The sequence below is a fragment of the Sabethes cyaneus genome, chromosome 2 (assembly GCF_943734655.1).
Source record: "Sabethes cyaneus chromosome 2, idSabCyanKW18_F2, whole genome shotgun sequence".
Lineage (NCBI taxonomy): Eukaryota > Metazoa > Arthropoda > Insecta > Diptera > Culicidae > Sabethes > Sabethes cyaneus.
Window position 1 is genome coordinate 63696179 of NC_071354.1, and position 14618 is coordinate 63710796.

Consider the following 14618-nt stretch of genomic DNA (forward strand, 5'->3'; position numbering starts at 1 on the left):
CACCTTGACCTCGTTGACAGCAACTCAGACGGCGCCGTATTATGTCAAAACAAAATATGTGCTTTACCTTTGTTTATATATTAATCATAAGCATAGAGATTGGCCAAGTACGGGATTTGATATGAACGGTTTTTATGTGAGTGACCGCTGTGAAGCTTATGGTCACGAAACATGATCTGATAACCTCCCAGTTGGTTTCGAGGTATGACGCTGGCTTGTTAGGCAGTCAGTCGTCGTCTGTTCGAATCTCGACTGGGAAAGGCTGTTAGAGCCAACAGGATCGTAGCAACTGGCCCTGCAATTGTCCTGCACTCTAATAGCTGGCTGCGAAGTCTGTCGTATAAAAACAAAAGGTCAAGTTTCGACAACGGAATGTAGCACCTAGACTTTTCTTTGCTTTTTTTACATGATCTGATAATTTTCTTCGAGCATTCCGTTGAGCTATAGTTGAATGAATCAACGATGATATGAGAAAACACTTTGCAAGTAGCATATGCATAGTATGATTGCCAATTAATAATTTTCACGATCCAGCTTTTTGCCTCTTTTGCAGTTTCATTCACTCCTCAGGCAATCCAAAGGTATTCCAATTTATGGCAGGCAGTCGATAACTATGCAGTTTAGTCCTCCTCTCTAAAAGTTGTACTTCGACTCCATAGTTGCCGGATGATTTATTAAAACTGGTGGCAAAAAGTCTTTGTAGAGAATCTTTTAAAAATTCTATTTGAATTTTTGATTTCCATAAGCGTAGGACAGCTAGTCGTATTAATCACACTAGTTAACGATCTTGAACACTCAGCAGAGGACATTTAAGCGTTGATTGATCACCTGCTTGCCTTTCACTGCAAAAACTACGCTCAGCTGGTATGTTTTGCCACGGCTTCGGCTTATCACTGCGCATACACAGCATCGGCCGACTCTACTTTTTCGTAAGTCCTGTCGAACCATTGAAGTGTCCGCTGTTGTTGTTCTATAAGTATGTGAACAATCAATGCGCCGTCTTAGGCATCTATTATCTTTCTTAGTAGAAGCAGCCAATATGCTGGTCAAAGCTAAAACAAGGACATTTCTTTTTCATAAACGGCAGCTGCAAGCCATCACTTAAACTATTCACTTTTTATTAGAATTATTTCTGCATAATTGTATTCATATAGTGTGTGTGTTGTTGTTGTTTAAGCTATACTAGTGATTTAAAATTATTCACTTTCAATTGTTTCCCCAACCGATTAGTAATCCTTCGTTCCAGTTGGGTGGAGTTTAGTGAATTGGTTTTTACGTTTCAGCATTGACAATTCATACTGCGTATGAACGAATAATGCTTAGACCACATCCACAAACGGCCAATTTTATTCGATTTCTTTCAATTCAGATTTCTGATGAATTCTAACGGTAGAGCTTACAGTACAGTAATGTTTATTGGGTCGACCATTAGCTTGAGCTTTCATGCGGTGACCACGCCATTTGATTGTGTAGTAAAATTAAATTGCATTTCCGTATAGTAATTGTGAGAGTTTTGTTGTTTTGCACACATTGCTTTTGAAAAAAAGTACGATATAACTATTGGGAAGCATGATGTCTTCGAAGCTTAAAACCGTTGTTCACCAGCAAACAATCGGTTCGGTTTGCGACAGTTGGTGTACGAATTATATAGAGAAACGAACGTTATGGGTCTGCGAATGCTGCTCCTGTGGTAGCCAGAGCGATGTAATTGGACAATCTTTACACTGATAAATGTACCTTAATCATTATTTTCTACAGTTAGCACATTCTAGTAAACCTAACTTAACGCTAAGAATTGTTTATATCCAATAAATATTTAATATGATAGTTATTATAAATACCCTTTTTCTACTAGATTTTCTCGTGTAGCGCAACTGCCTACCACAAATATGAGTAAATTTGATGCGTGATCGTATGCTTTATCATTACTTAGTGCTAGCAACAAAATTGTTTGTTTAATTCTTTAGGGAATTCTTACGTTTCCGTTGAAGTAGTTTGTTTATTACTTCTCCACGCTTCATATCGCTCTATATTCATTCCATTGACCAACATTCGTGAAAATTTCCATCGAACCAAGCAACATGAAACCCGGTTTGCAAACAAAAGGATGTTTTAAAACCAATCAGCAACGTAATCGGTAGACATACGCTTTGTATTCAAAATGTTAAAAAGGTAAGTAAAAAGTCATTGAAAAAAAGAGAAAAAAAAAATCTGTTAAAGAAAACATAATGAAGCAAACCTTGTTACGTATCCTGACTGGCGACGGACAAACATGCATGCACAGGTGCTTTTTTTCACTGCGTAGCCAGCATGGTTTATTTTCACGAAATTCATTACCGGCGCCGCGGCAGGCATAATCCGACGTTTACTTCTACTGCTCAACAATTATTCCTAACAGCCTTTCAGATTATCAAAGGATTTATGTTGGTTCCCGGTAGCCCGATCGGACCTCCAACCGCTCCCTGGCCCTTCTTGGCAAGCCGCCGCCGGCCTCGCACCTTGCGCACGTATGCCTTAATCAGTTTCTGAATTTTGATCGGGTTGATCTCTCCGGTTCGGCTGTGGCAAATCTGAAAGCACAATTTAAGTGGTGGGTTAGATACTGTAGTCGGATAGGTAAAAGCAAAGCAGAGTCTCGGTGCGTTCAGGAACTTGTTGAGCTGTCTGACACACTTTGAAGCCTTGCTAAAACAGTCGTAGGGAGAGAAGTCCTGATAGGAAAATGAGAAAGGAATCGTTGATGCAAAAAGAGTATTTTTATGTAGTTTATTCCTACGGAAACTCAAGTCAATGCCGTCGGATTGCTTATTATTAGCTTTTTCAGATTGCCAAAAATTGTAAACCACTTACCACCCTTGCGACAGAGAGTGATATTAACCACTGAACAAATCGTTTAAATCGGAAAAATGGATAATTTTATTCTCTCGAGTTGTTTTAAGAGAAACCGGCAATTAAAATCATTCAATAAATAAAAAAACAGAAAACTTTTGACAGACTTCTGGAGTCGGAGAAAAAACAGTTTTTGTAAAAGTATTAAAAAGATCTCTATAAGTTATTCAAACTAAGGTTCAAGCATAAATCATTAATTTTTGACATTCCAAAAGTAGTTTTTGTGTTCAAAATAAAAGTTATATTCACATTGTGTTCTAATAAATGAAAAAATGAAGTGTAAATAAATTCATGTCATGTATAATTTTATGTATTTCATTGTTTTGAGCATAAAAACTGCTTTGCAATCTCAAAAATCAATGGTTCGTGCTTGAACCTTAAACTACGAGATATCTTTGACCAGCATATTCAAGTTTGGTCCAAGGTCCACGAACGTTTTGGTAATATTTCCAAAGGCAATTAATCGAAATGCCGCCAATAAATTTTAGATCATTGATGGTCGGTAGCAGTGTACCTTTTTTGATAGGTAAAATGAGTTTGTGGAATCGAGATATGCTAATTTTGGATGCTCTATTTGCGCAAAGCGGTGACGGAGATGCTGATAAAAGCACGATGACCTTCGCAGACATTCTCTTGGTCTGAACCATTCGCCTGCTCTCGATTGGGTGGCTTTGTGCATTTCGGCAAATATTGTTTTCATTACGATCATTGATGAATTCCCTTTGGAATGCCGAGATTTTATGGTGTTTTTATAACTACGTTTCATACGTTAGAAGTTCAATGAGTTGAAATCAGGACGCAAAGCTGTATGTAGGGTAGGAAGGGGCAAGATGCCCACCCGGGGCAAGATGACTACCCTTCCAAAAATCGTTATATACGCTATAAAGGCATATAATTAGTAAACGTACGCGTAAATAAACACTACATCTAACAATAATTCAAACAATTACAAAAATAAAATCATTCAACTCTTCGATAACATAAAAAAATAGATCGATGATTAAAAATACTGCATTTATTATAAGATTGCGCAGCCATAAATAAGGTTTTAATCATGATTTAAAAAAAAATTCATCTAACGAAAGAGTAATCGTGGCATTGATTTTAGTAATGAATCAGATGTTGATATTGCGGCAATTATACAGATAATGTATTTACCACAAATTGCTTTTAAAAAATACATCTACTCGCGGGGCAAAATGCGCACCGCTTTATAGACCAAGATTGCTACCCTGAATTGCATAACCATAACCTTAAATCAGCAACAATCGCTGCATAAAATATTTGTATAACGGAATAAACATGCATATTTATTTGTTTTCGATAAAAATACATTGTTTAACATATTTCTGTCTAATAATGACCACAGAGGAATACGTACATTCAATGAACAACTTTTTTATGGTTAACTAAATATTCCAAATTATTTAAATAATGTTTAAAATAGTTTATGACCAGCTTGAATCCATAATATTTATTATTTAGATTATACGTGAAACACAATGAAGGTTTAATAGCTTTTGGAAAGGATGGCCATCTTGCCCCGCAAGGGTGGTCATCTTGCCCCGCAGGTTGGAAAAATTCCCAAAAATCGATGAATTTTTGCTCGTGAATATTTGATATGCGTTATAACTTTTAGCACCCAATATGCATACAGGTTATAGAAAAGACTGTAAAAGATAACGTAGCAAGGGTTTTGAGCCCTTTGCTGTAGATTTCTTCGGATATATTGATAGCTTAAGCTTAAGGTGGGCATCTTGCCCCGTGCTACCCTACTCGACATAACGTCGGGAAGCTAGTTCTGATAGCATTTGTCTTATCTTCATCGTAAAGGAATATTGTCAGGAGGGGACCTCTGAGAATTCTATGTATTATTTTCATACTGGCGCTTGTCTGGAAATAAAATGCTTTGGATTATCTAAAATTAGTTCTCGAATCCGTCTAAGCAATTCCGGGATGCTCTTAAGTGAATCTTTTGCGCTTTAATCCAATGGCAATGATATATGCATATTTCTAACACCGACACTTATGTTTAAGGCCAACTCATCAGCCTGTTTTATCCCATAATTCTACATGCCTATACTTTTACTTGTTTAGATTACTCTAAAATCCATCGAGCTTATTTGTCCAGGTGGATGAACCGACATCCATAGTGCCGGTATTCGCATAAACTTAAAACATTAAAAGTTAAAGTCAGCCTGATTAGACGCTAGAGCCAGTCGACGAATTGGCTCATGCTGACCATAATTTGTGTGATGCACGTTTAACCGAAGATGTTGAAGGCGCTGTGGGCGTCGAAGGCAAAGTAGTTGAAACATCGACAGGATGGTTGGGCAATCATAGCTACCAACGGGAATTTTTATAGCAGTTCGGGACATAATATCTTTATGTCGCTTTTCGAGGGGTGTAATTCCTATTAAGAGACACAGGTCAGTATAGTGGACCGTACCAGCGAGTAATACAAGGTCCGTAAGATACCAGGGTCTTCGAACTCCTAGCCAATTCTAAGGATCAGTCCGAGTTGTCGATTAGCCTTGCTGATAATCATGGAATACTGCTGCCTGAATGTCAGTTGAGTATCCAAGACTGATTGTTTGTTTGTTTGTTTAGATTATAGTCACTTTAACCAGCTTTGGGTCATTCGTGACTTCTGCGGGGTTGGGATTTGAACCCGGGTCCTCGGCGTGAGAGGCGTGAATACTAACCACTACGCCGGGACTGACCCCGCATCCAAGACTAAGGATTTATTGGACCTTTTGTGTTAACCGCCCAGTTAGCTTTGAGGTACGATGCTGCTGGTCTAACAAACCAGTCGTCGTATGCTTGAATTTCGGCTAGGCGGTGCTGCTAGATAGTCAGTGGGAATTTTGCACTAGCTCCATTACTGTCCTGTACTCTAGCAGCCGGCCGCGAAATCTGTCGATAAAAGAAAGATCTGCTTTTTGTAGATCGCCGATAGCGCGGTTCATGCTGTAATTAGTGCGAGAAGGTGACAATCTCAACATGGCATTGTTCCGCAGCGCTCGTAGTTGAACATTTATGTTAATCTGTCCCAACAGCGAAGTAGTCAATTCTCCGTCTGTATGCTATCCGCAATAAACAGTGCTCTGTAGGTAGCCCTACGGAGACGAAGAGGTTCCAAATCGGTCAGTTGGTCTTTAATCTAGTGTCGTTGTTCTTTGACTTCCATCTGCCACGACAAATACTGCTCAGAAGATTCGCTTGCTTTTTTTTGGAAGATTTGTCTCCCGTTTCTAGCTCACTGCCATCCAACCGGCTACTGACCACCAAGCGTGACGTCCAGCACGCCAATATCCAGCATGTGTATGACCAGCATGTTGTCGCAATAGCATCCACGACTATCTGCTAGCGTGTTGTGTTGATATTCCATAATTGTTTTGGCCGAAACCTGGTTTGGCGGACGAACCTACTACACACTAATCTTCAAACCAAACCGTTTTGATCGTAGTAGATCAGCAAATCACGGCCTCTCTCTTGGAACACAGCGATTGGCTGCCTGTCGAGCAAATTAGGATGACTATAAAACTACCTGATAGCTCATTAAACCTGTGCGCCGCCTATTTCCCGCTAGATCAACTTCCGCTTCCGACGATATGCACTACGTAGCCTTAAATCCCAAATAGGTTACTTTGAGGAGGTACCCAAGGTATAATCTAATCTCTGCGAAAGCACTATAAAAAGTTTAGGCCTCCGCAATAAATTCTCGACCAGATAACACATAGTAAATTCGATAATCTTAATAAAACAGCTGAAGTGTCAAAAAACAGTTCTTAAATATTTCGTACAGAGGGATACTTATATGAATTCATAGTAATTAGATAAAATATCCTTACCTTCGGAACAGCACGCCGCATGATATCTTTGTACTCTTCCTTGTTGATTTGTTTCTTGTTGTAGAAAGGTTTGATGACCAGTTTCACCTCTTCTACTACCCGTTCTAGTCGGTTTAGTTTCTTAAGGAACTGTAATAGCAGGGAAGGACCAGTAACAAAACGTTATAACACCGAGCAGAAGTAGCAAAACAAAAATTGGAAAAGAAGAAACTTTTACTTACCCTTTCCTTTGTGGTCAACTTGGACAGATCTTCGTCGTCGTCACCTTTCGGTTTAGCTGAAATAAGCAAAGATCGGCACAGTTTAGTAAGACAGGAAGCACACCTGCAATCGAAATTCCGACTCACCTCTTCGCTTATGCGGTGCCTTTTTCATACGCTTGAAGCTGTTATTCGGCGAGCTGCCGAACAGATTGTCGAACACTCCCTTCTTGGCGCCCTTGGACATAATCTTCATCGGCTTGTAGGACTGTTTGGTCGGTGCAGCCGGTGGAGATTCCATATCGGCGCCGCCCGCCTCGAACAAATCGTCGAAATCGCTCGCTCCGGGAGAATACGGCGAATCGGTTGGATTGATGAAGTCGTTGAACTTCTGTCCGGCGTTGGCACCGGGCGGTAGTGGTAGTTTGGAAATCAGACTGGACGAGTTGGCAGTCGTACTGTACGATTTGATTGGATTGCTGTTGGTGTTGGTATTGTAGCCAACGGTTGACTGGCTTGGAGCCGGTGCTGACGAGGAGACGAAATCGTCAAAGATGACATCCGAATCGTCACCGGTATTGTTTTGACTGGCCGACACACCGGAACCGCTTACCACTCCTTGGCTGCTGCTGTTCGACGGTTGACTGATGACGATGTTGCTCAGAATGGTAATCTTATTGCTAGTGCCGCGTGCAGGTTCTGGTTCTCCATTCATGACTTCATCTTGATTTTGAGAGTCTACTTTGGGGTCTCCACTTCCGGTGCCCGAGTCCGGTCCGTCTACCTTACTGCTGCTTGTAGGTAAAACAGCATCGTCTAAATCCGATAAACGTTCGATCGATGCATTATCGCGCCTTGGCGGTGAAGGAGAGGGAGATTTTGTTGGCTCGAATGGATCGTACACATCCGGAGAGGGAGATTGCGGTGCTGGCTCCGGTGGAGTGTTCGGACCAACCATGTTGTAGTTAATGCTGGAGCTTTCGGGATTATCAATTTCAGGGGTCTTGACTTCGTCCAGTTCGCCCGGTTCGTAAAGCATGTTCATCGGTCGAAGATTCGACGATTTGGGCTTCACCTGCATGGTGAACTTTGGCGCCTGCGGTTTATTCTGCGACGGTTGCGGTTGACTTGGGAAACCGGGCGGCGTCTTAGGTCCAAAGATATCCTCTTCATGACGCTCAGCTGGCGATTTTCGAGAAGTTGAAGTTGGCCCGTTTGTGTTAACTGCTTCGATGACGGGTTGCTGGATGCAGTTAGCTGCACCTGCTCGACCAGCCTCGGTTTCACGACGATCTTTGTCCTTTTCCGTATCGCTGTCGCTGAGTACGATGACGGCCCTCGGTGAAGGTGTAATTACACGGAACGGTGAACGGTCTAAATCAATGATGACAACCGGTTTCGGGGCTTCGCCCCGAGTTCGCTTCAATCGCTCGAGGCGTCTTCGCTTCGCTTTTTCAGCCTCAGCTCGCTTCTTTGCTAGCTCTTTCATCCTCTTTTGTGCCGCTGCTGCTGACGCCGCTTCACTTGCACCCTCCACTGTTGCCTGATTTTCCTTATTCAGATTTTTGTCGTTAAAACTAACACTAACTAATATATTATCACCTGATGTAAATACTTCCTTCGAGGGTAGATTTTTGTCGCGTGCTCGATCTCGGCGGCGACCTTCCTTGCGCTTTCTTTCTCTTTCCTTGGCCTGTTTGGAGAGAGCTTCCTCGTTGGTTAGGATGACTGTCAGATTGGTTCCGTTCGTTTTCGGTCGGTTAGGCGGTGGCGGCGTCCAGGAATTTTGCTGTCGAACTTTCGCAAAGCGTTCGGTAAGTACCCCGGTAGTGGGAGCATTCAGAATCGATGGAGACCTCGAACGGGAACGGGATAACATCGGCGAAACAGACCTCCTTCGGTTCTTCCTCTTTTTGGCGTGTGAACCAGCACGTCGCTTGCTTTTCTTCTTCCGTCCTTTCTTGTTCTTCTTCTTGCTACGGTCGCTCGGTGTCCGGCTTCTGCTCAGAGCCGGCGAAGCGAGTAGACGTTTCTTTTTCTTGTTTTTCTTTTTTCCTCGGGCTTCCACTGGTGAATGCGATCGTGAAATCGAACGCGGTGGAATTCTTACGCGAGGTGGAGAGGGATTTCTCGACAACGACCTGGAAGATAAACGTGGCCGAGTCGGCAGCGGGGACCGAGAACGGGACCGATTGATAAAATTCATTCTGGGTCCTCGCGAAGGTGATCTAGACACATTGCGCCTAAAGTGAGGTGGTGTTCGGTTTCGTGCTCTGTAGCGGGGCGATACCGAACGACGTCGGTTGAAGCGCCGTGGTGGCTCCGGACTTAGGGAAATCGAAATTTCTCGCCGTCTCTCGGGAGTTCGCGAGCGACTACGAGTTTTGGAACGAGGTTTCGGCGTTACGTCGCGCCCAAATGGATCTTTTGCCGCTTTTGGGCGCTTTTCGATCATGGTGCGAACGTCGTAGCGAGGTAGTTCCTTACGTTTCGGACGGCGCTCACGGTTACGTTCCCGGGATCGGCGTGATTCATTTTCTTTATCTTCATTTCGGTCCTTTCGCTTGTTTTCCTTGTCGCGATAGTTTCGTTCTTTTCCCTTTTTATTTACCTTCTTAAAGGCAAGATCTTTTTTCTTGGCTCCGGAAGAGGAAGGCTTCGAAGCTGACGATGGTTGTGTTTCGTCCTCCTTGAATGTATTTTCGTCTTCTTCCGATATGAGCTCCGTATCCATACCGTCAATACCTAAAAACAGTGAAACGGATGAATGAAGAACTTATTGAACTTAATCTTGTTTACATACCTTCGGTAGACGAAAAGGCCAGAGTCGGCGTCGTACCGCTCTTATCATGTTCACGACGAGCTTCCTGGTATTTTTCGTCCAAGCAGGGTGTGTAGCTGCGATCCTCTTCGCCCTGTGTTGAATTGACGGGATCTGCTGCTGAATCTGTAACAGCGGCAATTGGGGATGTTGCCAAAACTGGAGTTGTAGTAGGGCTAGATTCCCCTGCCATGGTCGTTCCAAGCTGTGATCCTGCCATCGTAGTTACAGTGGTGGTCGAACAGGCCAAAGCAGCGGCAACGGTTGTAGTAAGCGGAGGTGTCAGCGCTTCCAACTCATTAGTTGGCTCGGGTTCTGGCTCTACAGGTGCAGAAGTTTCCTCAATTTTTTTCAGTTCGTCTTCGGAATCCGATTCGAAAACATTGTGATCTGGTGCAACCGTAGGAAGTTGGTCCGTACCGTTAGGAATGTTTTCCTGATCAGGCTCAGCTGGTAGCGGGGAATCTGCGGGTTTAGCAACGGCGGGAACTGCCGCTTCTTCGTCATCTAATTGAACAAGGTCCTCATCCCGTTCGGCGTCAAATTCATCATCAGTTTTTTGCTCGCTATCGAGCGGATCGTACGGCTCTTCACCACCACTTTTGGCATACTGTAGAGTTTCCGATGAGTAAACCGAGAAATTTGGACAGTTGGAATCCGAAGTCATGGTGAACTTGAACTTTCCAAACCCTTTGGAAGTGCCAGGAGCTAAACCATTGTCATCATTACCACTCTCCGAAGCAACAGTCGCTGTCACTGTGGAAGGAGCTGGTAGTGAAATAGAAGCAGGATTTTCAGTGTCAAACGTATCCAAAGCTTTGTTTTCTTCTTTCTTTTCTTCTTCCTCATCACGGACAGGCTTTAGGGGAGGAAGATCAACAAACATCGACGTATCTAGCAAGTCTGGTACGCTATCGTTGTCGTTTGGTTCGTTAGGATTGAAAGCCCCAGAAGAACTGGCAGCCCCGGAGGAGCCAGCAGTCGTTTCGGGCTGACTGAAGCTGGCATTGGTATTAGAACTAGTAGAATCGGCTGCTCCCGTGCGAGAACTAGAAATGTTTATACTTATTTGAGGAGTATTTCCTATGCCAGCTCTTGTTATGCCTGGCACATTGAACTTCTTCTGTGGAGTTCCACCTTGAAAAACAATTTTTCCGTTATCGATTTTCACATCACCTAATCCGTTTTTAGAATGCCAACGTTTCTGGTCTTCCATAATGCTTCCCAGCAAATCAACCGGTCCACTGCTAGAGCTAGCTTCAAACCCACTTTTCAAAGCCCGTCGACGTCCAAGCGGATTTCGCAATGTAGCACGAATGCTGCTCTGCACTGCCGTCTCACCCCGGCCACCAAGGGATGTCTCCCCATCCACTTCCGTATCTTCATCGTCAGCCGAAAAGTACTCCAAATCGTTAGCCCCTCCAAAAAGCTTCAGCGTAGGAATGCCAGTACTAAACCGCTGAGTTTGTAACTCCGAACCATCTGCAGTAAGACCTGACGTTAAGCCAGCTGCGTTGTTACGCCGGCGCGTCGATTTGTTGGCCTTACGTTTCGAACGCTTTTTGCTGAGTTTCTTCAGTGTTTTATAGATTTTCTTTTTCTTCAAGGCAAATTTTTCGTCGTCGTTATTCACATCATACTCGGAAATAATCATGCGAAGAATTTTTCGTCGAGTGCGATGTTTTCGACGTTTCCGCAAGGTTCTCGCGGGAGCGACACGAGCATCGGTTGCCGTATTTGCCGCTGCTGATCTTCTTGTAGATGGTCCCGGCTGTTCGGCATCCTGAACCACACTCAACCGAACCGATGTGGCAGTGCGACTTAGAATTGCGGTACGAATTCGCTCACTCTGGCGCGTACGGACAATTCGTGGTGGGCTGTGAATTCGATCACGCAACCGCGTTTGACGTATTCCACCGATTTCGTTAAGATCATTCAGCAAATCCTGCACCTCTTCGTCGTCTTCGTCCGAGGCCGAAGCGAAACAACAGTCGCAGTACCACGAACCGGAAGGAATCTCCTCCAACGGCGGATCCAAGCATTCCATGTGGTAACCCAAGTTGCAGGAGTCACACAACAGCATGGTATCCTCTCTATCCGGACGACGACAGACCTCACAGTATGTCAATTCATGATCTTCCAGCAGTGGAACGTCTTCGGCCGACTTCTTTTGAACTAAGTTTTTGCGAACCAACTGCTTTTTATCGACACTTTTGTAAATATTAATAACGTCAAAATTTTTTCGATCTATAGGGCAGGTGGTTACGTTCTTGGACCACTCTTCAATGCAAGGTGCACAGTATATGTGCTCGCACACCTCCGGTACACCAATTTCCTGATCGTTAAGAGATAACAAACAGATGGGACATTTGTCGCTGTCATTGCTACTGGCGGAAGAATCGGAAGCGTAGCCAAGATTGCTAACCAAAGCAGCTGCTACTTTTTTGCCATCCTGCTTCATCAGCTGCTCGTCATCACTGTTCCAATCCGACTCCCATTCAGAGCTGTCCACGCCACCAGTCTGAAAAGGAGAAAAGCAGAACTGTAGACATATGATATTTTTTTATTTCCAAAGACGATTTAAACCCTTTTCAGATAAAGATTACTTCATAGGATACCACAATAAAATCCGCCCGTATACATGCTAATATTTATTAAACTTCAATTCATTTCCTTTACGTTACTGACTTATCGGAGTTGCTTTTCATACGGTTTATCAGCATTGCTCAAGTTGCAGATACCGTTCCAGTTCTAGGTTATGCCAGGTTTTTAAGCCTAGTCAAGAAATGACGATACATTTCCAAATCTGAATGTCATTAGTAAAACTTTAATTGAAAGAACTCAGGAAATTTCTTGTACTATGAATTTTCCAAAAACGACAGATGTTTTAGAAAAAGATGATATTTGCGAAATACAAGCACCCTCCCCGGAAATGCATACATTAAAGATAGTGTAGAACGACAGAAAGGATTTTGTCATCTTTGTTCCCGCAGTCTTATGATTAGAAACCGGTTAGAAAGAACTAAATTCTTTTTTTGATTACTTGCGTACACCAGAGGAGACACCAATCACTCATACAATTTTATCTCACGTGCATACAAACATGACCACAAAACCATTTGCATCCGGACAGGATTAGTGTTTCGCATTAGCGCACAGGAAACTAGAAGCTAACAGAGCATCTTTTTTTCTCTTTGCAATCCTTAATCCTGATTTGTATTTTTTTCCCACTTTCGCTCAAATACCTGCTGCTGGGTTCCGCTCGGGCCTGCTTCGTCGTCTTCCTCCAGAACAATCTTCTTGCCCTTTTTCTTGCGCGCAGGTTGTTCGATTTCGCTTCCACTGTCGCTGCCGTTGTTGCCCGCTGCCATGTCGCTATCGTCATCGTCATCCCGCAGCCGAGCGCCGGCAGTCCCCTTGCGTCTCAGCGACCGACGGCCACCACCTCCGCCACTGCGGGTTCCACGAGAAACAATTTCTTCCTCGGAATCACTCATAGTTAACCGTGCTGCCGCTGCTGCTGCGTTGCGCCGTGATCGTTTTCCAGTCCGCCCGGTAACAAATGGAATGCCCTTGGTACTATCAACGGAACTCAATCGCTAGTGTTAGCTGTGGCAGTACCAGCAACAGCCACCATTATTGTGCCTAATAAACACAAGATTTTTTCCTCTTCGTCACCCACTCGGAGGTCGATGGTCGGGGCGAAAATTTCCACTTTTCAAACGCAAAAATCCGCCGTATTTTCAGTCACTGCAAGCTGTTCCGATTGTCAAACGTTTCTCGATAAAGTAAACTATCTTTTGAAGCACTTTTAATCAATGGACTACAACTTTTTTCAACACTAAATTACAATTGAAAATGCAGCCAAATTCAGAAAGGCTTGACGTACAACACCGGAGAGGCAGGACAAAAATGGCGACTTCGAGAGAGACTCGTTCGAGAACGACACGATTCGAAAAAAAAGGCACCGAAGACCGAACCGATGCCAGTAGATTGGCTGTCTCGCTTACACAAACAATGCCACGGATCTGTCCATTTCTTTCTTTCACCTGGTACATTCTGGATTACGTTCGCCATGATGTGACGTTTCGATTGAAAGTCGACAATAGTGACTCTCGCAGCGAGAGATTTGCGATTTGCGAAATTTACGAAATGCGAAGTAAACGAAAAGGGTAACCAACGTATTTTGGACCCTTACAGCACTTACAGCAAAATCAAAAGAAAGTGTCCAAATAGACTTTTCCATTTATGTGTGTGTTGGTGCTTGAAAATGAGGCAAACAGGCATCAGCTCTTCCCCCAGCCCGGTAAAAAAATATACGTTTGAGTGAAAAACGATAAGTTTTTGTAGCCTTTTGCACTGGGCTTAAGCGGGGTACGCTGCTGAAAAGAAAACAGCTCAAGAAAAAATCTTGCTATTTACCGAAGAAATTTTGACAACTCCAATGCAAGCAACCACCTGTCATTTTTTCTTGTGATAATAATTGCGCCGGATATTATTCCGTACGGAAAAGTGACGTTTTAATTCACCTGCATGTAAAACTGCGCCATCTGAACGTGAAATAATATTTCTTATGAAGTGCGTACTGCTTAAGAAATCGTAAACGAAATCGATTTCTTGAGCATTTCTTGTCCTATCTTTTTACCCATTACTTTTCAGCAGCGTACCCCGCTTTAGCAAGCTCTATATCCAGCTTTTTACGCGCTATAATCACTGACGAACTGACGTGACACAAGCGACGTACTTTTGACCGAACAGTAACCGCCACTTCAAACAAGCGATCACTAATGTCAAAAGATCAAATTGACAACTCGCCAAGTGACGTTTGTATTCGCTGTCAGTAGCGCTCTTGTC

At 43.3% G+C, this 14618-nt stretch overlaps 1 protein-coding gene across 1 annotated transcript; it reads right to left on the reverse strand.

Annotated features, from left to right (window-relative positions):
- Positions 1-1136: 1136 nt before the first annotated feature.
- LOC128734224 (PHD and RING finger domain-containing protein 1) lies at positions 1137-13645 on the reverse strand. Its single transcript, XM_053828289.1, has 6 exons — positions 13010-13645; positions 9747-12285; positions 7091-9688; positions 6965-7020; positions 6744-6872; positions 1137-2570 (listed from the first exon to the last, which is right to left on the reverse strand). Exons 1-6 carry the CDS (start codon positions 13259-13261, stop codon positions 2403-2405), a joined length of 5742 nt encoding a protein of 1913 aa, XP_053684264.1. The 5' UTR covers positions 13262-13645; the 3' UTR covers positions 1137-2402.
- Between the last annotated feature and the right edge of the window lie 973 nt (positions 13646-14618).

Bases quoted from the DNA above. Each gene is read 5' to 3' on its own strand.
- LOC128734224 (XM_053828289.1), bottom strand. From the start codon at position 13,261: ATGAGTGATTCCGAGGAAGAAATTGTTTCTCGTGGAACCCGCAGTGGC. The intron at 9,689-9,746 runs GTATGTAAACAA...CACTGTTTTTAG, and splicing joins GGCCTTTTCGTCTACCGAAG to GTATTGACGGTATGGATACG. The intron at 6,873-6,964 runs GTAAGTAAAAGT...CTGCTATTACAG, and splicing joins AGTTGACCACAAAGGAAAGG to TTCCTTAAGAAACTAAACCG.